General features: G+C 45.0%; 1 protein-coding gene across 1 annotated transcript; it reads right to left on the bottom strand.

The window, feature by feature from the left end:
* Positions 1-6,869: 6,869 nt before the first annotated feature.
* Positions 6,870-10,749, bottom strand: SOCS3 (suppressor of cytokine signaling 3). Its single transcript, XM_044000116.1, has 2 exons — positions 10,375-10,749; positions 6,870-9,550 (listed from the first exon to the last, which is right to left on the bottom strand). Exon 2 carries the CDS (start codon positions 9,418-9,420, stop codon positions 8,734-8,736), a length of 687 nt encoding a protein of 228 aa, XP_043856051.1. The 5' UTR covers positions 9,421-9,550; positions 10,375-10,749; the 3' UTR covers positions 6,870-8,733.
* Between the last annotated feature and the right edge of the window lie 10,398 nt (positions 10,750-21,147).

The following is a 21,147-nucleotide window of genomic DNA, read 5'->3' as shown; positions in this document are numbered from 1 at the left end:
AGGCTAGTAACACAAAAGACTATCCCAAATAGCAAACAGCAAGTAAACCCATTTATCCAAACAAAGCAGAAAACATAAATTGGAGAAGTGGTAAATAAAAGTAAATGAAATCTTCACCTGGGAGCAAGATAAGATCTCAGCTGAAGCCAGAAGAGAGAACAATGTAATTAACCCAAGGGATGTTCTCTCTTAACAGTCTCTAGAGTTGCAGGCCCTGGAAATTAAGGAATATGATGGGGCTAGTCCACAACTCTGAGGGCTCCACTCCACCATTCAAAAGTATCTCTCTTGACTACTTTCCTGTAGCTCCTCTATCCATGTGTCCTAGTTGATCTTCATTCTCCGAGTCAATCAGGAATCATGTCTTCCTTCATATATTCCCCCACACAGTACAGGGCTGTCCCTCCACAGAACCTGTCAGAGATTTGGGTACTCCTTTTTTTCCCCCAAGATTCTCCCTCAGCCCCTTGACTGTACTCTCTGCTCCTACTGATCCTGATTGTTATCACATTTTCAGGGATAGATAAAGGTGGGGGGTGGGGGGTGGGGGGGTAGTGGCTGAAGCTAAGTCAAACCAACTTGAGAGAACTAATGTCGATTTTCTAGGTGAGCTCGAAAATTGGCAAATGCCGCATACCAGGGCTTGATTTATTGTTTTGTTGAATGTCTAGACTTAAGAAGGTAATAAAAAAATGTTAATAATGTAGATGAAATTTTAAAAGGTGTCACTCATACATTTTTTGGAGAGCTGGTTGTTAAAAATTTGCCAGCATGCCCCCTAAATAAAGGTTTCTCTTTCTCTGTCATTCGCTACATGCACCAGGGTTTTGCTTATTAAACCCAATCAATAGAGCTTCGTACCCCTCCAGGATTGAAGGGATCAGTCCTCTGTGTGAATACAAGGTATTTCTTTTCCGACCCTAAACTGACGTTTCCAGCTTTTAAAATTTAGATTAGAATCCTGCTAGAAGAGGACCTAGAGAGCTTTGTTCATTCTGTCCATTTCTCTCTAGTCCCAGCTGGAGATCTGACAAAGGACCTAGCTAAAGAGGAAACTTGTCTAGAATTGGTTCCTCAAGTCAAGGCTTTGGTTCCATGGGAGAAACATTGATCTACCAAAGAGTGGCCTTAATGCCTGAACCTTTTCCAGGCTGGATAGTACTAAGGTGATTTCCAAAAGTTTCCTGAGGTGTCTTGGTCTTGCTTCGTGCTTCTGTCAATTGCAAAGGAGCAAAGAGAGATGCAAGGATTGGTGAGAAGTACAAAAACACAGAGACAGCAGATGGAGTGTAGCATGTAAAGAATAAACAAAAGGTAAATTTGGCTGAATTGCAGGGGACTGGTGGCAGGAATGTCCTTTGGGGGTGGAAAGATAGTTTGGGATGAGGTTGTGAAGAGCTTTTAAAAGCTCAACGAGAATTTCTATTTTATTCTCCAAGATAAAAGGGAACCCCTGGGGTTGACTGAGTTTGGAAATGACATGGTCACATCTGCACTTAAGGAAAATCACTTTGGCAACAGTGTGTAGGATGAACTGGAGTGGAGGAAAGACTTGAAGCAGAGAAACTAATTTGGAGGCTGTTGCAATAATCTAGGTGAGAGGTGATGAGAGCCTATGCAAGGCTGGTGTGAGCAGAGAAAAAGGAGATAGATTTAATTTGGTTTCCTCCTCTGTAAAATGAGGGAAGATAGTGGTCCATCAAAGATAGTGGTCCATGAAATTAAAAAATTTTTTTGTTAACTGTATTTCACACAATTGGTTAATTTTGTATTTTCCTATGTATTTTATGCATTTAAAAACATTTTGAGAGGGTGTTCACCAGACTTCCAAAGGAGTCCATGACACAAGAAAGGTTAAGAACCCCTAGACTTTAAGGTCCCTTTCAGATGTTACATTCTGACTCTGTGCTTCCTCTCTCTCTCTCTCTCTCTCCAACTCACTACTGCCCGGTACTATTATTGCTTAAGGCTGGATTGTTCTGTAATCAGCCAACCATCTGGAGGAGAGTGGAAAGTCCAGAGTTCTCCCCCAACTTCTGGAAACATACCTCCTGATGCTCCAGCTTTCTTGTCAGTCATTGTGATAGTGGGCCAATTTCACCCAAAGATTTCACAAATTCCTGGTTTCACCCAGCACAGGCAACAGGGCCCAGGAGGACTGAGCCACTGTCTCTATACCCCCTCTATTTTTCCCAGACTTAAGGGATGACTGAGGCTGGAGTCCCCAGGGAGAGGGATGGGCTGCACTTGCCTGGACCTGCTGCAGAAAATGTGGTAAGCTCATAGCATTCTCATCCTGTTCACTTCCCAGCTCTGCTCCAATCAATTCATGGAGGAAATTCTTTGTCCCAGGGAGACAAGAAAATAAAGGATTGTCTTCCCCAAAGGAGCCATAGCCGTAGCAAAAGCAGATAGGAGTGACCGTGGTGGGGTGGTGGGAGTGGTAGCAGTACTGAAAATAGTCTATTGGAAAGAGTACTGATTGGAAATCAAGAATACTGGGTTTGCTACCAACTTACAAAGAATGGGAAGCTCTCTAGGCCTCAGTTTCCTTGACTCTAAAATGAACAAAATGAACAAATGATTAAATAGATCATGAGTTGTCTGAGTAGGTTGTAATGAAAATAAAGTATTGAGGCTGCTGGCTCTCTGGACTGAGCTGAGGAGGGGCAGGGAAAGAGGGAGTAAAGGGGTGCTTTGGGGAAATCTCAGCCTCATGGGGCAGGAGAAATTAAGCTACGGATAACTCCTCAGACCAGACCAGGAGAGATAAGGAACTCCAAACCTCAGTGTGTGTGTGGTGTGTACCCGTTGTGTGCCCGAGCGCACTCGTGCTCCACCCCCCCCCTCCAATTATGTTGTATCAGCAAGATGAGGAATGACCTGTTCCCTCTCTCCCCTTTAGGGCCCGTGGCAAACTCCCCTTCTTCGGCTTGGCCTGTTTCTTCTCCAAAGATCCTTTCTCCTACCCCCTAATTCTCTAAAACTTCCCGCATACCTCCTCTCCTTCCTTTCCCCAGAGACCCTCTCTTTTACCCAGACACCCCCCACCCCCGGCCCACCTCCCTCACCCTTGACTCTAGTTCCTTTCCCCTGGGCCCAGAGCCCACAGGCTTGTATTCCTCTCCTTCCTCCCCCTTCCCCCCTCCCCCCAGGGAGGTGCGCCTGGCAGCCTCCCTGCCTAATTTCCTGGCACTGGGCTGAGAATAAACAGTGCTATTCCGCCTGTAATCCTATTGCCATGGAGACATAACTCTGAGGGGGGGGAGGAAGGGGGTGAAGGGGGAGGAGGAGAGGGGGTGTGACCAGGGCTGTATCAGATGAGCAGGGACACTCCCCGCTTTCAGCGCTGGCTGGGAAGGTGCCACCCTCTGTACTCTGTGTGGACATTCTTCACATAGCTCCGTCAGGGCTTCTGGGGTGTCCGGGAAGTCACTCTTCCTGGCAGGAGGGAAAGTATTTAACTATGCGTCCAGCACAATGTTACCAAAATAAAGGGGGGCGGCGGCGGCGGCTGAAGAAATCAGGCTTAGAGAAAGGGGCTTCTCCTTGCAAATTGCTGCAAACTCCTCATTCAAGGCTGCTTTTTCCTTTCAGATTTTAGTTAATCCTTCCCCATCATCCCCAGCCCCCTCTTCCTCCCACCCTCCGCCCCTCCTGTGGCCTCAGCTCCGTTTTGCTCTCAGCCTCTCTTTTTGGTTTCCCTCTAAGCTCTTTGTAGCTCTCTTTCCGTGCAGGCTTTGACTTGGTCTCTTCCAATTTCTCTGCCTTTGACACACCTTTCCTTCTTTTGTCCTTGGTCCTCAAGAGGAGCAAACGTAGAAGCGAACTGCATTCCTAATACTCCCTTTATCCCCACTCCTCTCCCCACCCCACCCCCTCAAGGGAAGAGTTAGGAACATTTGTCACGGGACACCCCCAGCCCTCTTTGGCCACGTTCTGCTCCAGGTTGAAAACCGTGGCTATGAACCCGAGAGAAGGGTGCCTCCCCAAGTAGAATCCTAGAATATCCATAAAACTGAACGAGAAATCTCAACCTCAGAGAGTGGGAAATGATTTACCCAAGGTCATACAGGCAATAATTGGCAGAGCCAGGATTCCGACAATGATGTCTGACTCCAAATCATGAGCTCATTCCAAGATACTGCATCACCTCCCAGCAGAGCTCTGGATATTGCAGCTCTCAACTCTAACAAAGCAAAACAAAACAAAACCTTGGCCAAAATAGTTCTGGGGAGGAGGGGGAAGGACCTCTTCAGGTGGATTAAAAGAGTTCAATTCTCAGAGACTTCCAAAACCATAAAGAAGAATGGGAACCTCTAACAAAGCTTTACTATCCCTAATGAATACTCACCCCAGCGCTATGCTCAGTTGGATTCTTGCCCATGCAATTGCTCCTCATGAGCCATTCTCCCTACTCTAGAGTACTCTTGTCATCAGAAGTTGGAATGTAAGCCTTACTCCTCCTCTCCCTCCTACTTCTTCTCCACTCCTAAAAGAGAGGGAGGTGGCAGAGAAGAGACAAAGTCTAGATTTCTTTTCTCATATTCTGAATACTACCAAGGCCCCAAAGCAAAGGCTCAGTTTAACCAAAGAGACCCAACTCCCTTACCCAATTCCAAATGGAGGATATAGCTGAGAGAAGTAGAGGTGACAGGAGAAGGTAGTCAGGTATATTGAACAGAAGGATAGACTCAGAGTCAGAAAACCAAAACTGAAACCCAGCTCTTCTATTTATTACCTGTGTGACTTTGTAAAATGAAGAGAGTTGTAATAAATCATGGGGCAGCTAGGTGTCACAGTGGATAGACTGATTGGCCTGGAATCAGGAAGACCTGAGTTCAAATTTGACCTCAGACACTTACTAGCTGTGTGACCTTGGGCAATTCACTAATCCTGTTTGCCTCAGTTTCCTCATCTGTAAAATAAGCTGGAGAAAGAAATGACAAAACACTCCAGTATCTTTGCCAAGCAACCCTCAATGGGGTCATGAAGAGTCAGATACAATTGAACAATAACAAGAACACGGTCCTTTTAGGATGGAAATCATATGATCTTAAGATATTTGAGAAATTTCTTTAATAGGACTGGAGTCACCTGGGTGAATTAGAGATGAAAGAGTTGGGCGGGGGGAATAAATTTAGAATAACTGGAGAAGAAGGAAGAGGTTAGGGAGAAAGAAGGGATTTAGGAAAAAGTTGGCGTAATAAATATGAGATAGTACTGTCAGAGTATCTTCCCCTTCCCTATACTCACAGCATCCACCATGGCCAAGCCATAGATCCCAGAGGCATAACAGAGTAGTTTCCTCTAAGATCCATGAAAGTAAATCTTAGCTTGCTAGCTTCCCATAAAAACTTTCCACTGTCCTTGAATGACTCTCCAAATCAAAGCAAACACCACCTCTCCAGAGAATCCCTGAGCATATGAGCTCTTCAGGTATCTTCCACTCCATCACCAGGATTAGGAATCCTGGTAAATTCCTAGTTTGTTTGTTTGTATATTTTTTTAAATAAAGACACAAACTTGGCCAGAACCATTCCCTCGGGGCTGGGGATTCAAATGTTCCAGGTTTATTCCTGGGTTGGCATGATCTTCTTGGGAGGCAATTGAGAACCTGAACCCATTAACTCTTCACTGCCTGAATAATTCTTTCTTGGGGAATGTGGCTTCCCTGCCCCTGGACTTCTGGAGTTGGCTGCCCTACAAAATTGTGCAACTCCTCATGCTCTGTCCATTCAGCAGTGTCAAAGCAAGGTTGTGCACTTGTCATTTTGGGCCATTTCCCCCAAGAGTTCAGGAAATAAGAAGGGAAAAAAAGCAATATTGAACACTTATTCTTGGACCCTGATTCCTGGAGGTTTTTAATAGGTGCCTGGGGATCCTTGCATTTTGGCTCTGGTATGTTGTTTGGGAAGATGCTAGATCCAGGAGAGGCCCTCTCTCTTAAGAGTAAAACTCCTCACCGTCCAGCTCTTATAAGAGATAGAAAAGTATGTCTAGTTTTAGGGTGGTCATCTGAGACAGCAATTAAGGTCTGAGGGGAGTAAGTTATCTACATTAATGTCCCCTGCTACTGGCTTTGCCAAGGGCATCTGGACATTTTTCCTGTGTCCTGCTGAACACTTTGTGTTCTGGGATCATGAGGAAAGGTGGTAGGGAAGCTGTTTGGCCCAGTCTCCTAGGAAGTGCCCACACTGCTTGGGGGATTTCATAGGACCACTGAATTTAGACCTGCAAAAGATCTTAGGGATAGGAGTTCAAAACCCTTATCTTAATAAGAGTAAATTTAGGCCCAGAGGTCCTGCCCAAAGTCAGGCAGGATTTGACTCTCTTGACTATAATTTTAAGTTATTCTTTCAACAACATCATGCTACCTACTTGCAATGAAATCTGTATCCTACCTTGAAAATTTGTATTTCTCAAATATTTCAAACATTTTAGGGACTTGGTGCCATCTCTTTTGGACCACTAATGTGGAGGGACTTTCTCTACTTGGCATCAGTTATTCCTGCTTTCTCAAAACACCTCCCAGCTAGGCCTAGTTTCTGGATTCCACCCCGCCTCAGCTCCCTGCACTCTCTATGAAGCTCTCCTTTAGCTTCTGTTATACATATTTTGGTGCTATCTAAATCAGCTTGGCAGGAATGACCTCCTTCCTTTACTAACAAGTAAGAAAAGTTGTCTTCTCTTTGCAAGTGAGAAGATGCGCCTGAGAGCAGGATCCAGACACTCCAGACCCAAGTGTTATTGGGGACTGCTGGGTAGTGGCCTTCTACTGCCATGCCAGCCCCATTCACTGACCTTTCTGTTGTCATAGATTGTAGGTGTGCTCGAGAGAGGAAGAAAATACCAAGCCTCCAGTGAAGTTTTCATTAAAAAATAGTGCTCTTTATTATAAATTACTGAAATGTATTTTTCTGAATATAAATATAAATATGTGCAAAGTTTGACTTGAATTTGTATTCAGTTGGGTTCTTCAAGCATCTTCTTATCAGCCTCAAAGGAAGGAGGGTGGGGGGAGGGCAGGGCACAGGGTGGAATCTTTATAAAAGACAGAGTGATTGAGGCAGATTTGTAAACATTTTTAACCAGAAAAAAAAAAAACACCCAACACACAACTGCCTCATCCAGCCAAACACCTGACACAGAAAACATGTGTGTTTTGTTTTCCATTAAAAAAAAAGTTCCAGATAATTTCTTTGTTGCTACATTCCAAGTAAGGTGACTGATCAGTGCTTTCTCAGAGCAGTGCACTTAGGGAGTGCTCCGGCTCTCACCCCTCCTTTGACCTCCCTTGCTATTCATGCCTTCGGAGAGGCTAGAGAACTCCTGATTAGAGAAGCCTGGGGTGTGGGGGATGGGGAGAGACACCCAGGAATCCAAGAGGCAGCAGGAGTAGGATCTGCTGTAAAAGACACCCAAGGTGGGGGGGCAGTCTGAGCATCCCCAGATGGACTAGGGAACACTTCAGAATAACATAAGTTATTCTTCTAGAGGTCTTTTAGAACACATGAATCTCCTATACTCCTCCCCCCATATCCCATAGGAGGAATCCATGGATGCTACAACACTGAGATACTCCCCCGGCTCTTTGATCTTGGGCAAGTCACTTAACTGCTTTAGGTTGGGACTGGTGGACCCATTATCAGCAAAGTGTTAGTTACTCTAATGTGCCAGCCCCTATCCATGGGACAGGGAGAGTTTTAAGGCAATCCCCTTCCAAACAAAGGAGGGAAAACATGAAGTTACTTTTTCTGGGCTTTGGGGCAAGAGGCAGCCCACCCCCTACAGAGAGGTGATACAAGGTACAATATGAGAAAAGGAGACTAAGAAAAACCACCTCCTTCAGTGGACCAACCCTACCACCAGACCAGACAGCCATCCCCCCCCTTTCCCTTTCCAAATGCCAATACCCCCCCCCCTTAAAACAGGAGAGGTTATGTTGGCTTTCTCCAGCAAGCTGGAATCTAGGCTTGGGTGTTTCCCGGTAATTGGGGGTTTAAGGGGGAAGGAGAGGGAAAGGCGCCAGTAGAAGTGAGGAGATAATTAAATGAAAGAGTCAGCTTCTTCAGGCTGATCGTAGGCCCCTTTCCTTATCCCCCTCCCCCAGCACCCTCCTCACCTGAGGCTGGGAATGGGGGTGGGGAAGCTATTTGCATTAAGAATCAGATACTTTTCTTGGCTAGCCCGTAGGCCCATTCCAGGGGGCCTCTTTTCCTCTTCTTCCAGCCCCTGACACCAGCTCAGGTTTCAGGCCGTTTTAAACCAAATCAAACTGCAAACAAGCCCCTAGGAAAGTTGGGACATTCACCAGTAGCTAACATCAGTTCAAAGCTCCTTCAGTCCCCCAGCTTTCCCAGGGAGGGAGAGGGAAGGAAAGGAAGAAGAATCGAAATTTTCTTTTTTTCTTCTTCTGAATTGTCCTACAAGGCCCGGTGGCTCCTCCAGAAACTGGAGAGGGGGAAGGGAGATGACTTGTTGCCACTTTCCCCTCAAACACTCAAGACCAGCCTGCACCCATACAGGAGAGGGAAGGGGGTTGGAGGGGGGGGGAGTCAGAGAGCAGGGCCTCTGGACTCCCTGGCTCTGCTCTGAATAGGAGAAAAAGGGACTCTCCAATCTGGTTGTATCCCTTGTGCTTATACTATGTGCCACAGGGGATGGAGGGGCCAACCCCCTTCCCTGCATATTTTGGTAGGGTGAAGGCAGAAGTCCACTATCCATCCCCTTTTAAAGAGGGGCATCGTACTGGTCCAGGAATTCCCTGATGGGCCCAGGGAGTTGGGTAACTTTCTCATAGGAGTCCAGGTGTCCATTGACCGTCTTCCGACAGAGGTGCTGCAGGCTGGCCACGTTGGAGGAAAGGGGTCGACTGAGCACCAAGGGGATCTTCTCTCCCCCAGAGTAAATGTAATAGGTTCGTTTAGGAGGTGCCCCAGAGAGGGGCTGAGGGAGCATCTGATCCTGCAAGGAGGACGAGGGAGAGGCTGCAGAGGAAGTGGAGGAGGAGGAGGAGGAGGAAGAGGTGGGGGGCATGTAGTGATGTACCAGTTTGAGCACACAGTCAAAGCGGGGCACCGGCTGGGTGCTCCGGGGATCACTTTGCAGGGAGAAACTCCCGCCCTCGCACTGGATTCGCAGGTTCTTTGTCCCGGCCTGGGTTTTGACGCTGAGAGTGAAGAAGTGGCGCTGATCCGAGCTGTCTCGGATGAGGAAGGTGCCCGCGGGCTCAGCGCTTAGCAGCAAGTTGGCCTCTCCACCGGTCACCGCACTCCAGTAAAAGCCGCTCTCCTGCAATTTTCGCACAGCGTTCACCACCAGCTGGTATTCGCTCTTGGAGCTGAAGGTCTTGAGGCGCAGGCTGGTGTCCAGGGGGCGGTTCATCCCGGTGGCGGGGAACTTGCTGTGGGTTACCATGGCGCAAGGAGCCAGCTTGGATCTGCTCGGTGGTGGCCGCGGCGGCAGCAATAGAGGCTGCTGCTGCTACTCCTCCCGATCCTTTGGCTGCTCCCCCCAGGTGCACCGGCTGCTACCACATCCCCGGAGCCTGAGAAGGGAGAGAAGGAGCAGTGAGATGTAGAATGCCACATCGTCCCGTCCCAAAACACAACCGAGGCTGCCTAGGTGTCAGAGCTAGGAGATGGGGTCCTATTTCGTCATATTCCACCCCCCACCCCCCCAGCAGTCACTAGGGGACTGCTTACCTTCAACCTACCGGGCTTTGGGGTCAGCCCGAGGTAGGGGCAGGCAAATGGGAGAAGACTCCCACAGCTCCACCCATCCCCCGCCCCCAGCACTGCCTGTCTAACCCGGTGCCAGCGCGTGGTGGGTGCTCTGCCAGCCCTTTCCCGAACTCCCAGCTGGGGGGTGGGGGCGGAGAGGGAGGAAAAGGGGACCATGAAGGGAGTCATTTGCAAACTCCTGTGCACAAGTTGGCTTTCAACAAACGTGTCCAATGGGGGGTGGGGTGGAGAATGGGGCTGAGGCAGGGTGGGTAGTCTGGGGAAATGCTCCCTTCCCGTCCCCCTTACTGTCCCCCCACCCTGACGCGCTGGGCGCCTGGATGTCCGGTACCGGGGGAGGGGGGGGTATAGCGAGAAAACGGGCATTTTTCCAGAGCAGGGTTGCTTTAGTCCTGGAGGTGAAAACTAGAGCCCCCCCGCCCCCGCTTTTGTATTCATAGGTCTGGGGGGGGGAGGTGCGGAGGAAGCTCCTAAACCCCTGTCCAAATCTCTTCGCCTACCCCATCCCACCCCCTTACATCGCCCCATCTTCCACTGGGAACTGGCTTCTAAATGGACTCCGGGAAAGAGAAAGGAACGTCGAAGAAAGCCCCCTAGAAGCCCCCAAACTGCACCCCCACTTTCTTACCTAGTCCAATTCGAAAGAAGTCTTCGGATTTTAGGCCGTATGTATCTCCGGTACTGCCTGCAACCGTGCGAGGTCCTTAGCAAGCCCGCCAGATGTGGCCAGCGTTGTGGCCAAATGTAGGGAACCGTAAAGTCCACACAGGGGTTCCACGCGTGTCTTTTTTGGCTTCCCTTCCCGGTTCCCCCTCCTGTTCTCCCTCAAGCTTCGCCTCCCGAGTCCGGGAATAAGTGGGGGAGACACAGTTGGCTGGGTGCTTTGGGCTGGGAGCGTCTGTCTCCCCCGGGCTGGCCAGCCTGTCTGGCTGGCTGCGTGTGTCTGTGAGTCAGGGCGGCACGGGCGCGCAGGGCAGCGGGCTGTAATGAGCAAGGCGGAGAAGTCCAGAGTAAATGCCACTGGGGGAGGCAGCGGCTGGGCTATTATACGGCTTGGGCCGAAGAGCCCCGCCCTCCCTATTCCTGGAATTGAACTGAACGTCTTCTTGTAACGTTTAGTCAGAGACTGCGAGAGAAAAGGGAGGGAGGAAGCGAGGGAGGGAGGGGAAAGACAGAGACAGAGACACGCAATAGGACAGAGACAGAGACAACAGAGAAAACCCAGGGCACGGAGCCAGACCATCCAGCCCGTTCCTGGTATGAGGGCCCCTCCTCCAGCCGCGTCTCCTCCAGTAACTTCTCATTCACACTTTTTTTTTCCTTCCCCCTTCTAAGAAGGTGAGTTTCTGGCAAAGGCGTGAGGCGCTGTTGATTCAGTCTGGGCTGCTGTGGAAGAGCGCAGGGGTGATTTCCTTGGCTCTCCCGTTCTCTTTCCTCTTAACTCCGGGTGGATAGCCCCCTACTCCGTTTGTGCTGGCTCAGGCAAACGAGACAGAGGTTTTCTGGGGGACATAGCTAAGCTGAGCGACTAGCTTCTCCGAGTGCCCCATCCCGCCCCTCCCCGCCCACCCTCGGGGGGCTGCCCGGAAAGGGGAGAAACCCTTCAAACCACAGATCCTCGGGAGGGAAGAGAAAGGGTTCATTTCCAAGTTTAGTAATAAATTAAATCACGCGTGCTTCCCAAAGGTGAAGCTGGGAGCGCGTGTCTCTGGGGCTTCGTAGAGTAGACTGGGGTAGGAGCCCTAGCTTGCCCCATCTTTCTTTTATGCTCTCTTCAAGTCATTGTCTGTGTCTTCTGCCCCCTTCTCTCCCCGTGCACATCCTATACTGCCCTCTCCCCCCCACCCCCAACCACAAACTGTGTAGACTAGACTGGGGCAGAAATCCTAGCTCGCCCCATCTTTTCAGTCACTTATTCGTGTCCCCTGCACCCCTCTCCACTCACATACCACGCTGCTCTCTGCCCTCACCCCGAACTGTGTAAAACTACACTGAGGCAGGAGCTCTAGATCACTCCATCTTTCTTCAATTTTCTTTTCAGTCACTTTTCCGTATCGAGTGCACAACTCTCTTTCACACACATGCTATGCGATCTTCGCCCCCCGCCCCTTGACTATGTAGACCAGACTAGAGGAGTCCTAGATCGCCCCATCTTTCATCCCTACTGTTTCTGTTCACTTAGCAATAGCCTAAGGACCCTTCTCTCCCCACGCTCACCTTTTCTGTGATTACGCTGCCTGGGATGGATTCCTCTCTCCCGAACTCCATGGACTGTGGTTGGAGCTGCCAGTCCCGGGCGAAAGTCCTCCCCACCCCCCATTCCACACTGTCCACTAGAGGGCGTCCTGTGGTCTCTATAAGTAGAGCATTGGCTTGGGCAGCCCTTTGAAGCCAAGACCTGCCCAGAAAAGAAATCTTCCAAACCTGGAGGTGGGAAGATCTAGGGGTTACCCTGGCAGCTCAGACTAGAACAGCCGAAATTGGAATCTGACCTAAGATTGGGTGGGACGACTTTCTCTCAAAGCAACTTTCAAGAGTTTTTCAATCACCCTCCTCTCCTCCCCTGCTTAAAAAAGTTTAGTTTACCCCACAGACCACCAAATAAAATGCCCATTGCTTTTAAAGGGTAGTCTAATTTATACACACTCCTGAAAATAATCTGGATAATCTGAACCAAATACTTTTCCAGAAATAATTAGGTTAATAGAAATTCATGGGATTTAGAGTTGGTAAAAACATCTATTCTGTCTTACAAATGGGGAAACTGATACTTACAGAGGTAAAGTAAGTGGCTGGATGGCACAGTGGATAGAGTACTGGGCCTGGAGTCAGGAAGGCCTGCGTTCAAATCCAGCCTCAGACACTTAATTAGTTGTGTGACTTCGAGCAAGTCACATAACTTTGCCTCAATTTCCTCACCTATATAAATGAGGATAATAGCACCTAGCTCCAAGGGTTGTTTTGAGGATCAAATGAGTTTAATATTTGTAAAGCACCTGGCAGATGGTAAGTGCCATAGAAATGCTAGTTGCTATTGTTAGTACTAATTATTATTAACCAAACTGCCCCAAATCACACAATTAGTAAGAAGCAGAGACAGGATTGAACCCAGGTTCTTGGACTCCAACTCCAATGCTCTTTACCAAAAAAAAAAAAAAAAGTAAATAGAATTTTTTTTTCAGCCTTCCTCATGTGGATACAGGCTGAATTAGCTCAAAGCCTTGCCTTAAACTAGCCAAGATAAGCAAGATGTCCAGAATTCAATATTCGGGAAGATACAATGAGGGACAGTGTCAAATATTATTTTTTTGTAAATGTACTTATTTTTCACACAGAAACTTTTCCTACTGATGAACCTTTATTTTTAAATTTTTTCACTTGACATGCTCATTCTTCCTTTATTTTTTCCTTCCTTTATTTTTTAATTAAATTATTTTCAAATTAAAATCCACCTTCTTTTCCAACTCTCTCTGAAAGGGGAAAAAAACCCAACTCTGTGATAAACATGTACTGTTTAAAACAAAACAACTTCCTACACTGGTCATGTTAAAAAAAAAAAGTCTTAATCTGTACTCTGAGTCCATCCCCTCTCTATTAAGAAGTGGGGATCATGGTTTACCATAAATGCTTTGGAATCTCAGTTATTTTATCAGAGTTCTCTCCAAATTGCTTGTATTTACAATATTGTTGTTATTATGTATACTGTTCTCCTTAATATATTCATTGGCAAAACAAAAGATAGAGGTGATTACAAAGATAAAATAGATAACTTGAGTTACATGAAACTGAAGAACTTCTGAATGAACAAAATTAATGCAATTAGGATAAGAGAGGAGGGGTCAAATGGAAAAAAATTAATATCAAATTTCACTGTCAAGATAGCCAAGATATATAATTAACACATGTGTGCATATGTAATATAATATCTATACATATATACAAACCCTTATAAGAACATTTTGATATAAAGATTTTTTTTTGGCTGGGCAATGAAGGTTAAGTGACTTGCCCAGGGTCACACAGCTAGTAAGTGTCAAGTGTCTGAGGTTAGATTTGAAGTCAGGTCCTCTTGAATCCAGGGCTGGTGCTTTATCCACTGTGCCACCTAGCTGCCCCCATAAAGATTTTTATAAAACAAAAGTCATTCCTCAATATATAAGTAGTCAAAGGATATAAACAATGAATTCTCAAAAGAACTTTTAGGAGGTAAAGTAGGGATTTACCAACTCCCTATAATTTTCCTCCCTTGAACTTTACAAGCACAAAATACAATGGGCATTTCTATATACAAAGTAAAACAGAAGAAGAATGCAAGAAGGTCAAAGTTTCCACCCCAATTTATGTAACTGTAGAAGACCCAGGCAGCAGGATTGAATCAGTCAATTGAAGGTCTTGAAGGAGGCTCAAATAAGTCCTTAATCTGTTTGGGAAGGGTGAAATACTTTCATCATTGGATAAAGAGAGGATGACTCCACATAGAAAATATGATTGGCTGAAAGAATCAGACTACTCTAGGCTAACACTTCAAGTCAGTACAACACCCCCAATTCCAGCAGAAGAGTTGTCAAAGGCAGGTTCCCCCCCGCCCCAACCCATTCCAAACTAACCTACTATTGTGGAGGGCACCACCATCTTCTGGTCACCCAAGCTCAGAACCTCACTGTTTGGTTCTCTCTCTCTCTCTCTCTGGACATTGGGGTTAAGTGACTTACCCAGGGTCCCACACGTAGTACTGTCTGAGAACAGATTTGAACTGACATCTTTCTGACTCCAGGACCAGTGCTCTATCCCCTGCATCACCTAGCCGCCCCTACTTCACAATTTGACTCCTTCCTACCTTTGCAGTGTTTTTGAACCCCTCCCCTCCACATACTGGAGCATCCAGTGATATTGACCTTCTTGCTCTTCCTTGGACAAGTCACTCCCAATTCCAACTCAGGGCATTTTCACTAGCTATCCCTCATGCCTGGAATACTCTCCCTCCTCATCTCACATCATTTTCTGCAGTACAAGTCCTCCTTTCTATGACAGGCCTTTAACAATCTATCTCCCCATTCTAGTTATGATTATCTACTTTTTAAACTTTATGCATTAGTATAGTATAGTATAATATAGTATAGTATAGTGTAGCTGTTGTTTGCATAGTCTTCCCCGTTTAAATTTTTTTTTCAGGGCAATGAGGGTTAAGTGACTTGCCCAGGGTCACACAGCTAGTAAGTGTCAAGTGTCTGAGGCCGGATTTGAACTCAGGTCCTTCTGAATCCAGGGCCGGTGCTTTATCCACTGTGCCACCTAGCTGCTCCCTCCCCATTTAAATTTGAGGAGTTCCTTGGAACTTTCTTCCTCCTTCCTTTTGTTTCTTTCTCTTCTTCCTCCCTTCTCCCCCTTGCTCCCTTCCTTCCTTCCTTCCTTCCTTCCTTCCTTCCTTCCTTCCTTCCTTCCTTCCTTCCTTCCTTCCTTCCTTCCTTCCTTTCTTCCTTCCTTCTTTTATAAATAAACCCAGACTATAGGAAAAAGAAAAAGTGGATTCCATTGCAGGGGTGTGGCCATCTCCAAATATACCAATAAGCAGGTCTCCACCTTAAAGCACTGGCTGTACTGGACAATACACTACTCTATTCCCATACTGTTCCAGTCTCTTTTCTTTCTTTCTTTCTATTTTTTTTTTTAGTGAGGCAATTGGGGTTAAGTGACTTGCCCAGGGTCACACAGCTAGTAAGTGTTAAGTGTCTGAGGCTGGATTTGAACTCAGGTACTCCTGATTCCAGGGCCGGTGCTCTATCCACTATGTCACCTAACTGCCCCGAAATACTTTTTTTTTTTTAGTTCCAGTCTCTTTTCACCTGGAATGCTACGAAATCTTCTTAGCCAGAGCAAAGACCCTTTAGTTTGGGACAAGGAGAAGCTTCTTTCCTCCCTTTGACTACCTCAGAGTCTAAATTGATTTGTTATCTCTAGGCATCTGAAGGCTTTCCCCTTTACTTTTCAATATCTCTGACTTTTAGCCCTTGAAGACCTTCAGCTTTTACTGAAATCTCACTGGGGCACTCTAAGATAAATTTAACATGTAATTTTCAAAGCTGTCCTGCTATCCATGTTTCCCTTTGGTCTTCTTTCTGTTCTCTTCTGTGCATTATAAAAAGCCTCAGTGACATTCTTTTTCATTCTTTCTTTCTTTGGAGAAGATAGGATAATCATATCTCTAGGTCTCTCGCCCCTTCATAAAAAGTAAAGCAACCCCCTTGGTGTGTCTTTTTGTTTGTTTGTTTGTGGTTTTTTACACTAAATATGGTGGTTTTATTGATGATACACAACAAAAGACTCTGCTTCTCTGCCCTACTGCAGGGATGCTTTGGAGCAAGGACTGTGAACAGGCATGGGATCATCATTATAGGGAAATAGGTTAGGGATGTGGGCTCCCCAGTGGTAGAACTCCTCTTTTGGTTGGGGATGAAGATCCATGGCTTTCTACTTTACTCCTTGGAGGTTATATAGACCATGGGGTCTACTTCTTGTTTTTCAGTTGTGTCTGACTCTTTGTCACCCAAATGCTATCCATGGGGTTTTCTTCGCAAAGATACTAGAATGGTTTGTTATTTCCTTCTCCAGTGAATTAAGGCAAACAGAAGCTTGCCCAGGGTCACACAGGTAGTAAGTGTCTAAAGTCAGATCTGAACTCAGGTCTTCCTGACTCAAGGCCCAATGCTCTATCCACTGAGTGACCTGGCTGCTTCCATGCTATAACTATACTCATTGTCATACTGGGAAATACCAGTGCCAGTATTGAAGATAGAAGAGTGGATGTCACTGTTGAAGCCACAGGATACTATCTGTGCTCCTGTGTAGTCCCTCTGATATTGCTTCATCACTTTCTTGATATCATCATATTTGGCAGGTTTCTCCAGGCAATAGATCAGATCCACAAAAGATATATTGGGAGGAGGACCATGGAAAGTCAGCCCTGTGAGCCTTCCATTCCCTATGACCTTGTTTACAGTCTTAGCAGCACCAGTAGAAGCAGGAATGATATTCTGGGCAAATCCATGCCCATTACACTACAACTTGTCAGAGGGGTCAGTAGTCTTCTGGGGAGGAGGAAAGTCATGAACTAGGATCATGAGGCCTTCTCCAATACCAAGGTTGTCATGAATGACCATGGCCAGGGGTGCCAAGCATTTGGTAGTATGAGAGGCATTATTGACAGCCTTAAGGGAAATTATCCTATTTCTCATGTTTAGTCCTATCACAAACATAATAAGCAGAAGGGGCAGAGATAATGAACAGCTTAGCTCTACCCTTCAAGTGATCCTCAATCTTTTCCATGGTGTTGAAGATAAGTGGATTCTGACATATTTGGCTCCAGCATCTCCACTAATATTGGTGGGATCCCACTCCTGGAAGATTGGTAATGACTTTTCCATTAATCATCAGCTTTCTGGAGCAGTTAGGTGGCTCAGTGGATAAAGCACTGGCCCTGGATTCAGGAGGACCTGAGTTCAAATCTAGCCTCAGACACTTGACACTTACTAGCTGTGTGACTCTGGGCAAATCACTTAACCCTCATTGCCCTGCAAAAAAAAAAAAATTATCAACTTTCCATTCTCAGCCTTTACAGTGCCCTTGAACTTTCCATGGGTAGAATCATATTGGAACATATAAACAATGTAGTTGAGGTCATTGAAAGGGTCACTAATGGCTACCACATCCACTATGCCTAAGGTGAATGCAACCCTAGTCACCTGGCACCCAATATGGCCAAATCCACTGACTGACCTTCACCATCTTGTTTCTGGAATATGGCTATAGTAGTGGGTGCTGGCACTGAGCTTAAGAGAAAAGCTGAGAACCAAAATAATATCCTTGGAACAAATATGCATAGTCAAGCAAAATATATCTTCACATTGGCCATATCAAAAAATACATGTCTCCTTTTTCACCTTGCGTGTATCATCTTTGTCAGGAGATGGGTAGCAATCTTCAATCAATCTTCAATCAATCCATTATAGCTGGTCATTGTGTTGATAAGAATTCTTAGATCTTTCAAAGTTGTTTTTCTTTACACAATTATATAAATTGTTCTCCTGGTTCTGAGCACTTCATTTTGTATCATTTTATACAAGTCTATTCGATTAGAGTTTATTCAATAAAATCAGAGTTTATTTAATAAAATTATATTACATCCATAGAATTTGTTTAAAAATTCCCCAATTGATGAACACCCTGTTAATTTCTAGCTCTTTGCCACTTCAAAAACATCTACTCTAATTTTTTTTTACATAAGGGTCCTTTTCCCCTGTTTTTGTTCCCTTTGGGGGTATAGTCTTAGTACCAGTATTGCTCCCTGTAATTTTCAAACAAATGACACCTTTTGCAATCCTTCTTAAACAAACAAAACAATAGCCATGGAAATTCAGAGAGAACTCAGTTGTTCTTAAATTGTTGACTCCCAAAGATCAGGAACCATATCTGCTGACTTATTGTCCAGTATTGTCCAGTTCCCAGGCCATATTTCTAATATATTATGGCAGGTGTTGATGAGATAGAAATATATGAATAAAGCCAGATAACAGTGCTGGACCCCAAAAGCTGAGATTGTGTTCAGTTGTAATTTTCCATTAGTCTTGAGTAAGCCTTTTCTTTCCTCTCTTCTACCCTTACTAGGGACTTAAAGGAAAGGACTAACCTTAAAGTTAGAGTCAAATTCTGACTCTTAACACTTACTAGGTTTTTTTTTCTTAATAGTTAACAAAAAAACAGGCATTTCAATAGATATACTCTAACAGAAGATTATAAACAAAACTCCAGTTGTCTATTATACACAGATTTTCTTTCAAATATAACATACTTTATATCTTGATGACTCTATAATAATGGAAAAAGAAGTCTACATCAAGGGGAGGGAAAGGAGAAGAAAGAAGAATGGGTAAAATTATTTCACATTATGTTGGCTCTTGGTTTTAGATAGTTACTTACTATATTAAAGAAAGTTCCACATTTTCTATGAATTTTAATGTTAATAAAAGGAATGGGTATTGGATTTTGTCAAAAACTTTTTTTAAAAGCACATGTTGGGGCAGCTAGGTGGCACAGTGGATAGAGCACCAGCCCTGGAGTCAGGAGGACCTGAGTTCAAATCCGGCCTCAGACACTTAACACTAGCTGTGTGACCTTGGGCAAGTCACTTAACCCCAATTGCCTCACTAAAAAAACAAACCCACACATGTTGAGGGGCAGCTAGGTGGTGCAGTGGATAGAGCACTGGCCCTGGATTCAGGAAGACCTGAGTTCAAATCTGGCATCAGACACTTACTAGCTGTGTGACCCTGGGCAAGTCACTTAATCCCAATTGCCTCACAAAAAAAAAATCACATGTTGAAGGGGCAGCTAGGTGGTGTAGTGGCTAGAGCACCAGCCCTGGAGTCAGGAGGACCTGAGTTCAAATCCGACATCAGACACTTGACACTTACTAGCTGTGTGACCCTGGGCAAGTCACTTAACCCCAATTGCCTCACCAAAAAAAAAAAAGCACATGTTGATATAATCAAATGGTTTTAAAAACATTTTTGCTATTAATACGGTCCAGTATTTTTTAAATTTTCCTTCTATTGAACCAACTTTACACTCCTGGAATAAATCTAGCCTGGTAATAGTGTATAATGTTTAAAATTTGCTTTTGTAGCCTCCTTGAAAATATTGTATTTAATATTTTTACATTTATGTTCATTTGGAATATTGGTCCATAGTTTTCTTTCCTTTATTTTTTCCCAGGTTTAGGTATCAGAACCATATTTGTGTTATAGAGTTTTTCTTTTCCTATTTTTGCAAATAGTTTAATATCAGGATTAATTTTTCTTTGCATGTTTCATTGAATTCACTTGTAAATCCATCTGCTCCTAGGGATTTTTTTTCTTTCAGAGTTCATTTATATCTGATTTCTGCCTTTGAAAGAAGGAGGAGGGCCATGGCCAGGCATTTGCTAATTACTTGCCTACCTCCAAGAGGGATATTAGGCTAAAATTAAATGTATATAATCACATTGCATACATACATAGGTCTAGGGGTAAAATTACATTGTCATGATCCAGGATATATACCACTTTACCTGATCACTTTCAAAATGAGAATAATAATTAGCCTGTTATCACTAGTTATCACTGGTATCACTTCATCCCATCCAATATTGGTTACATTTAAAAAAAACCATCACAAAAAGGATATTGAATAAACCCATTTATCAAAATAAATCATAAATGGAAGTTGGGGAAGTTATATAGGTTAGGATGGGTTAAATAATACACAATGTTAGAGAAGCTTTTCATTTGGGAGAAGAATAAAACCCTCAAGTCAACCAAGGAGAGAAAGAATGATCTCACCAAGGAGAGTCTTCTCTCAGCAGTCTCTAACTTGGCAAGCACTAGAAGTCAAACAATATTATGCCACCCACTTCTTGGCAAAGAGGTGATGGATCAGAGGTGCAGAATGAGGCACACATTTTACAATATGGCCAAGGTGTGGAGCTGTTTTGCCTAACTATACTTGTTACAAGAGAATGTTTCTATTGGGGGAGGGGTGTATAATTTAGGGGATAGTGATAGAGATGAAAAAAAATGATGCATCAATAAAACATTTTTAAAAGGCACAGAGGGGGCAGCTAGATGGCGCAGTGATTAAAGCACTGGCCCTGGATTCAGGAGTACCTGAGTTCAAATCCGGCCTCACACTTGACATTTACTAGCTGTGTGACCGTGGGCAAGTCACTTAACCCCCATTGTCTAAAAAAAAAAAAAAGGCACAGAAAAAAGTTCAGAAGGGGATGCAAAGGGGGACAGCTTGGTGGTGTAGTGGATAGAGTACTGGCCCTGGATTCAGGAGGACCTGAGTTCAAATCCAGCCTCAGATACTTGACACTTACTAGCTGTGTGACCCTGGGCAAGTCACTTAACCCTCATTGCCCCGGGCGGAGGGGTGGGGGTGAAGAAGAAGAATTGGATGCAAAGAGGGCAATTTTAATATCATAATATTAAATGTACATTTTAAAAACAAACTATATAGCAGAGGTCCATGGTTTTAGAGACAACCTTCTTTGATCTTTGTATATTGAATTGTCCAAGTTTATTGATAGTTATTAAATTCATAATAAGAAACAATTTTTTAAAAGTTGCTTATAGCCTGATTTCTTTTTAAGTTATTTCAGCCCTCAGTTATGGGTTTGGGTGAGGGAATGGAAGAGGGGAACATATGTATGTGGCAGGGAGATGAACTGGATTGATAATAATCTTTGCTGGGTGGCATGGCCAGGATGCTTGAATCTATCTACTGATCTTGCCATAACAGCACCTCCAGGGAAGACAGAAAAGGGGGAAAGGAAAGAAGCAGGGTAGGTGAGAGCTGCTGCCCAAGA

The sequence above is a fragment of the Dromiciops gliroides genome, chromosome 4, assembly GCF_019393635.1.
Source record: "Dromiciops gliroides isolate mDroGli1 chromosome 4, mDroGli1.pri, whole genome shotgun sequence".
NCBI classification, from domain to species: domain Eukaryota; kingdom Metazoa; phylum Chordata; class Mammalia; order Microbiotheria; family Microbiotheriidae; genus Dromiciops; species Dromiciops gliroides.
Note: the sequence above shows the minus strand (reverse complement) of the source record. Positions and strands in the feature narration are given on the sequence as shown.

Excerpts from the sequence above, each read along its gene's own strand:
- SOCS3 (XM_044000116.1), bottom strand. The coding sequence starts at position 9,420 with ATGGTAACCCACAGCAAGTTCCCCGCCACCGGGATGAACCGCCCCCTG.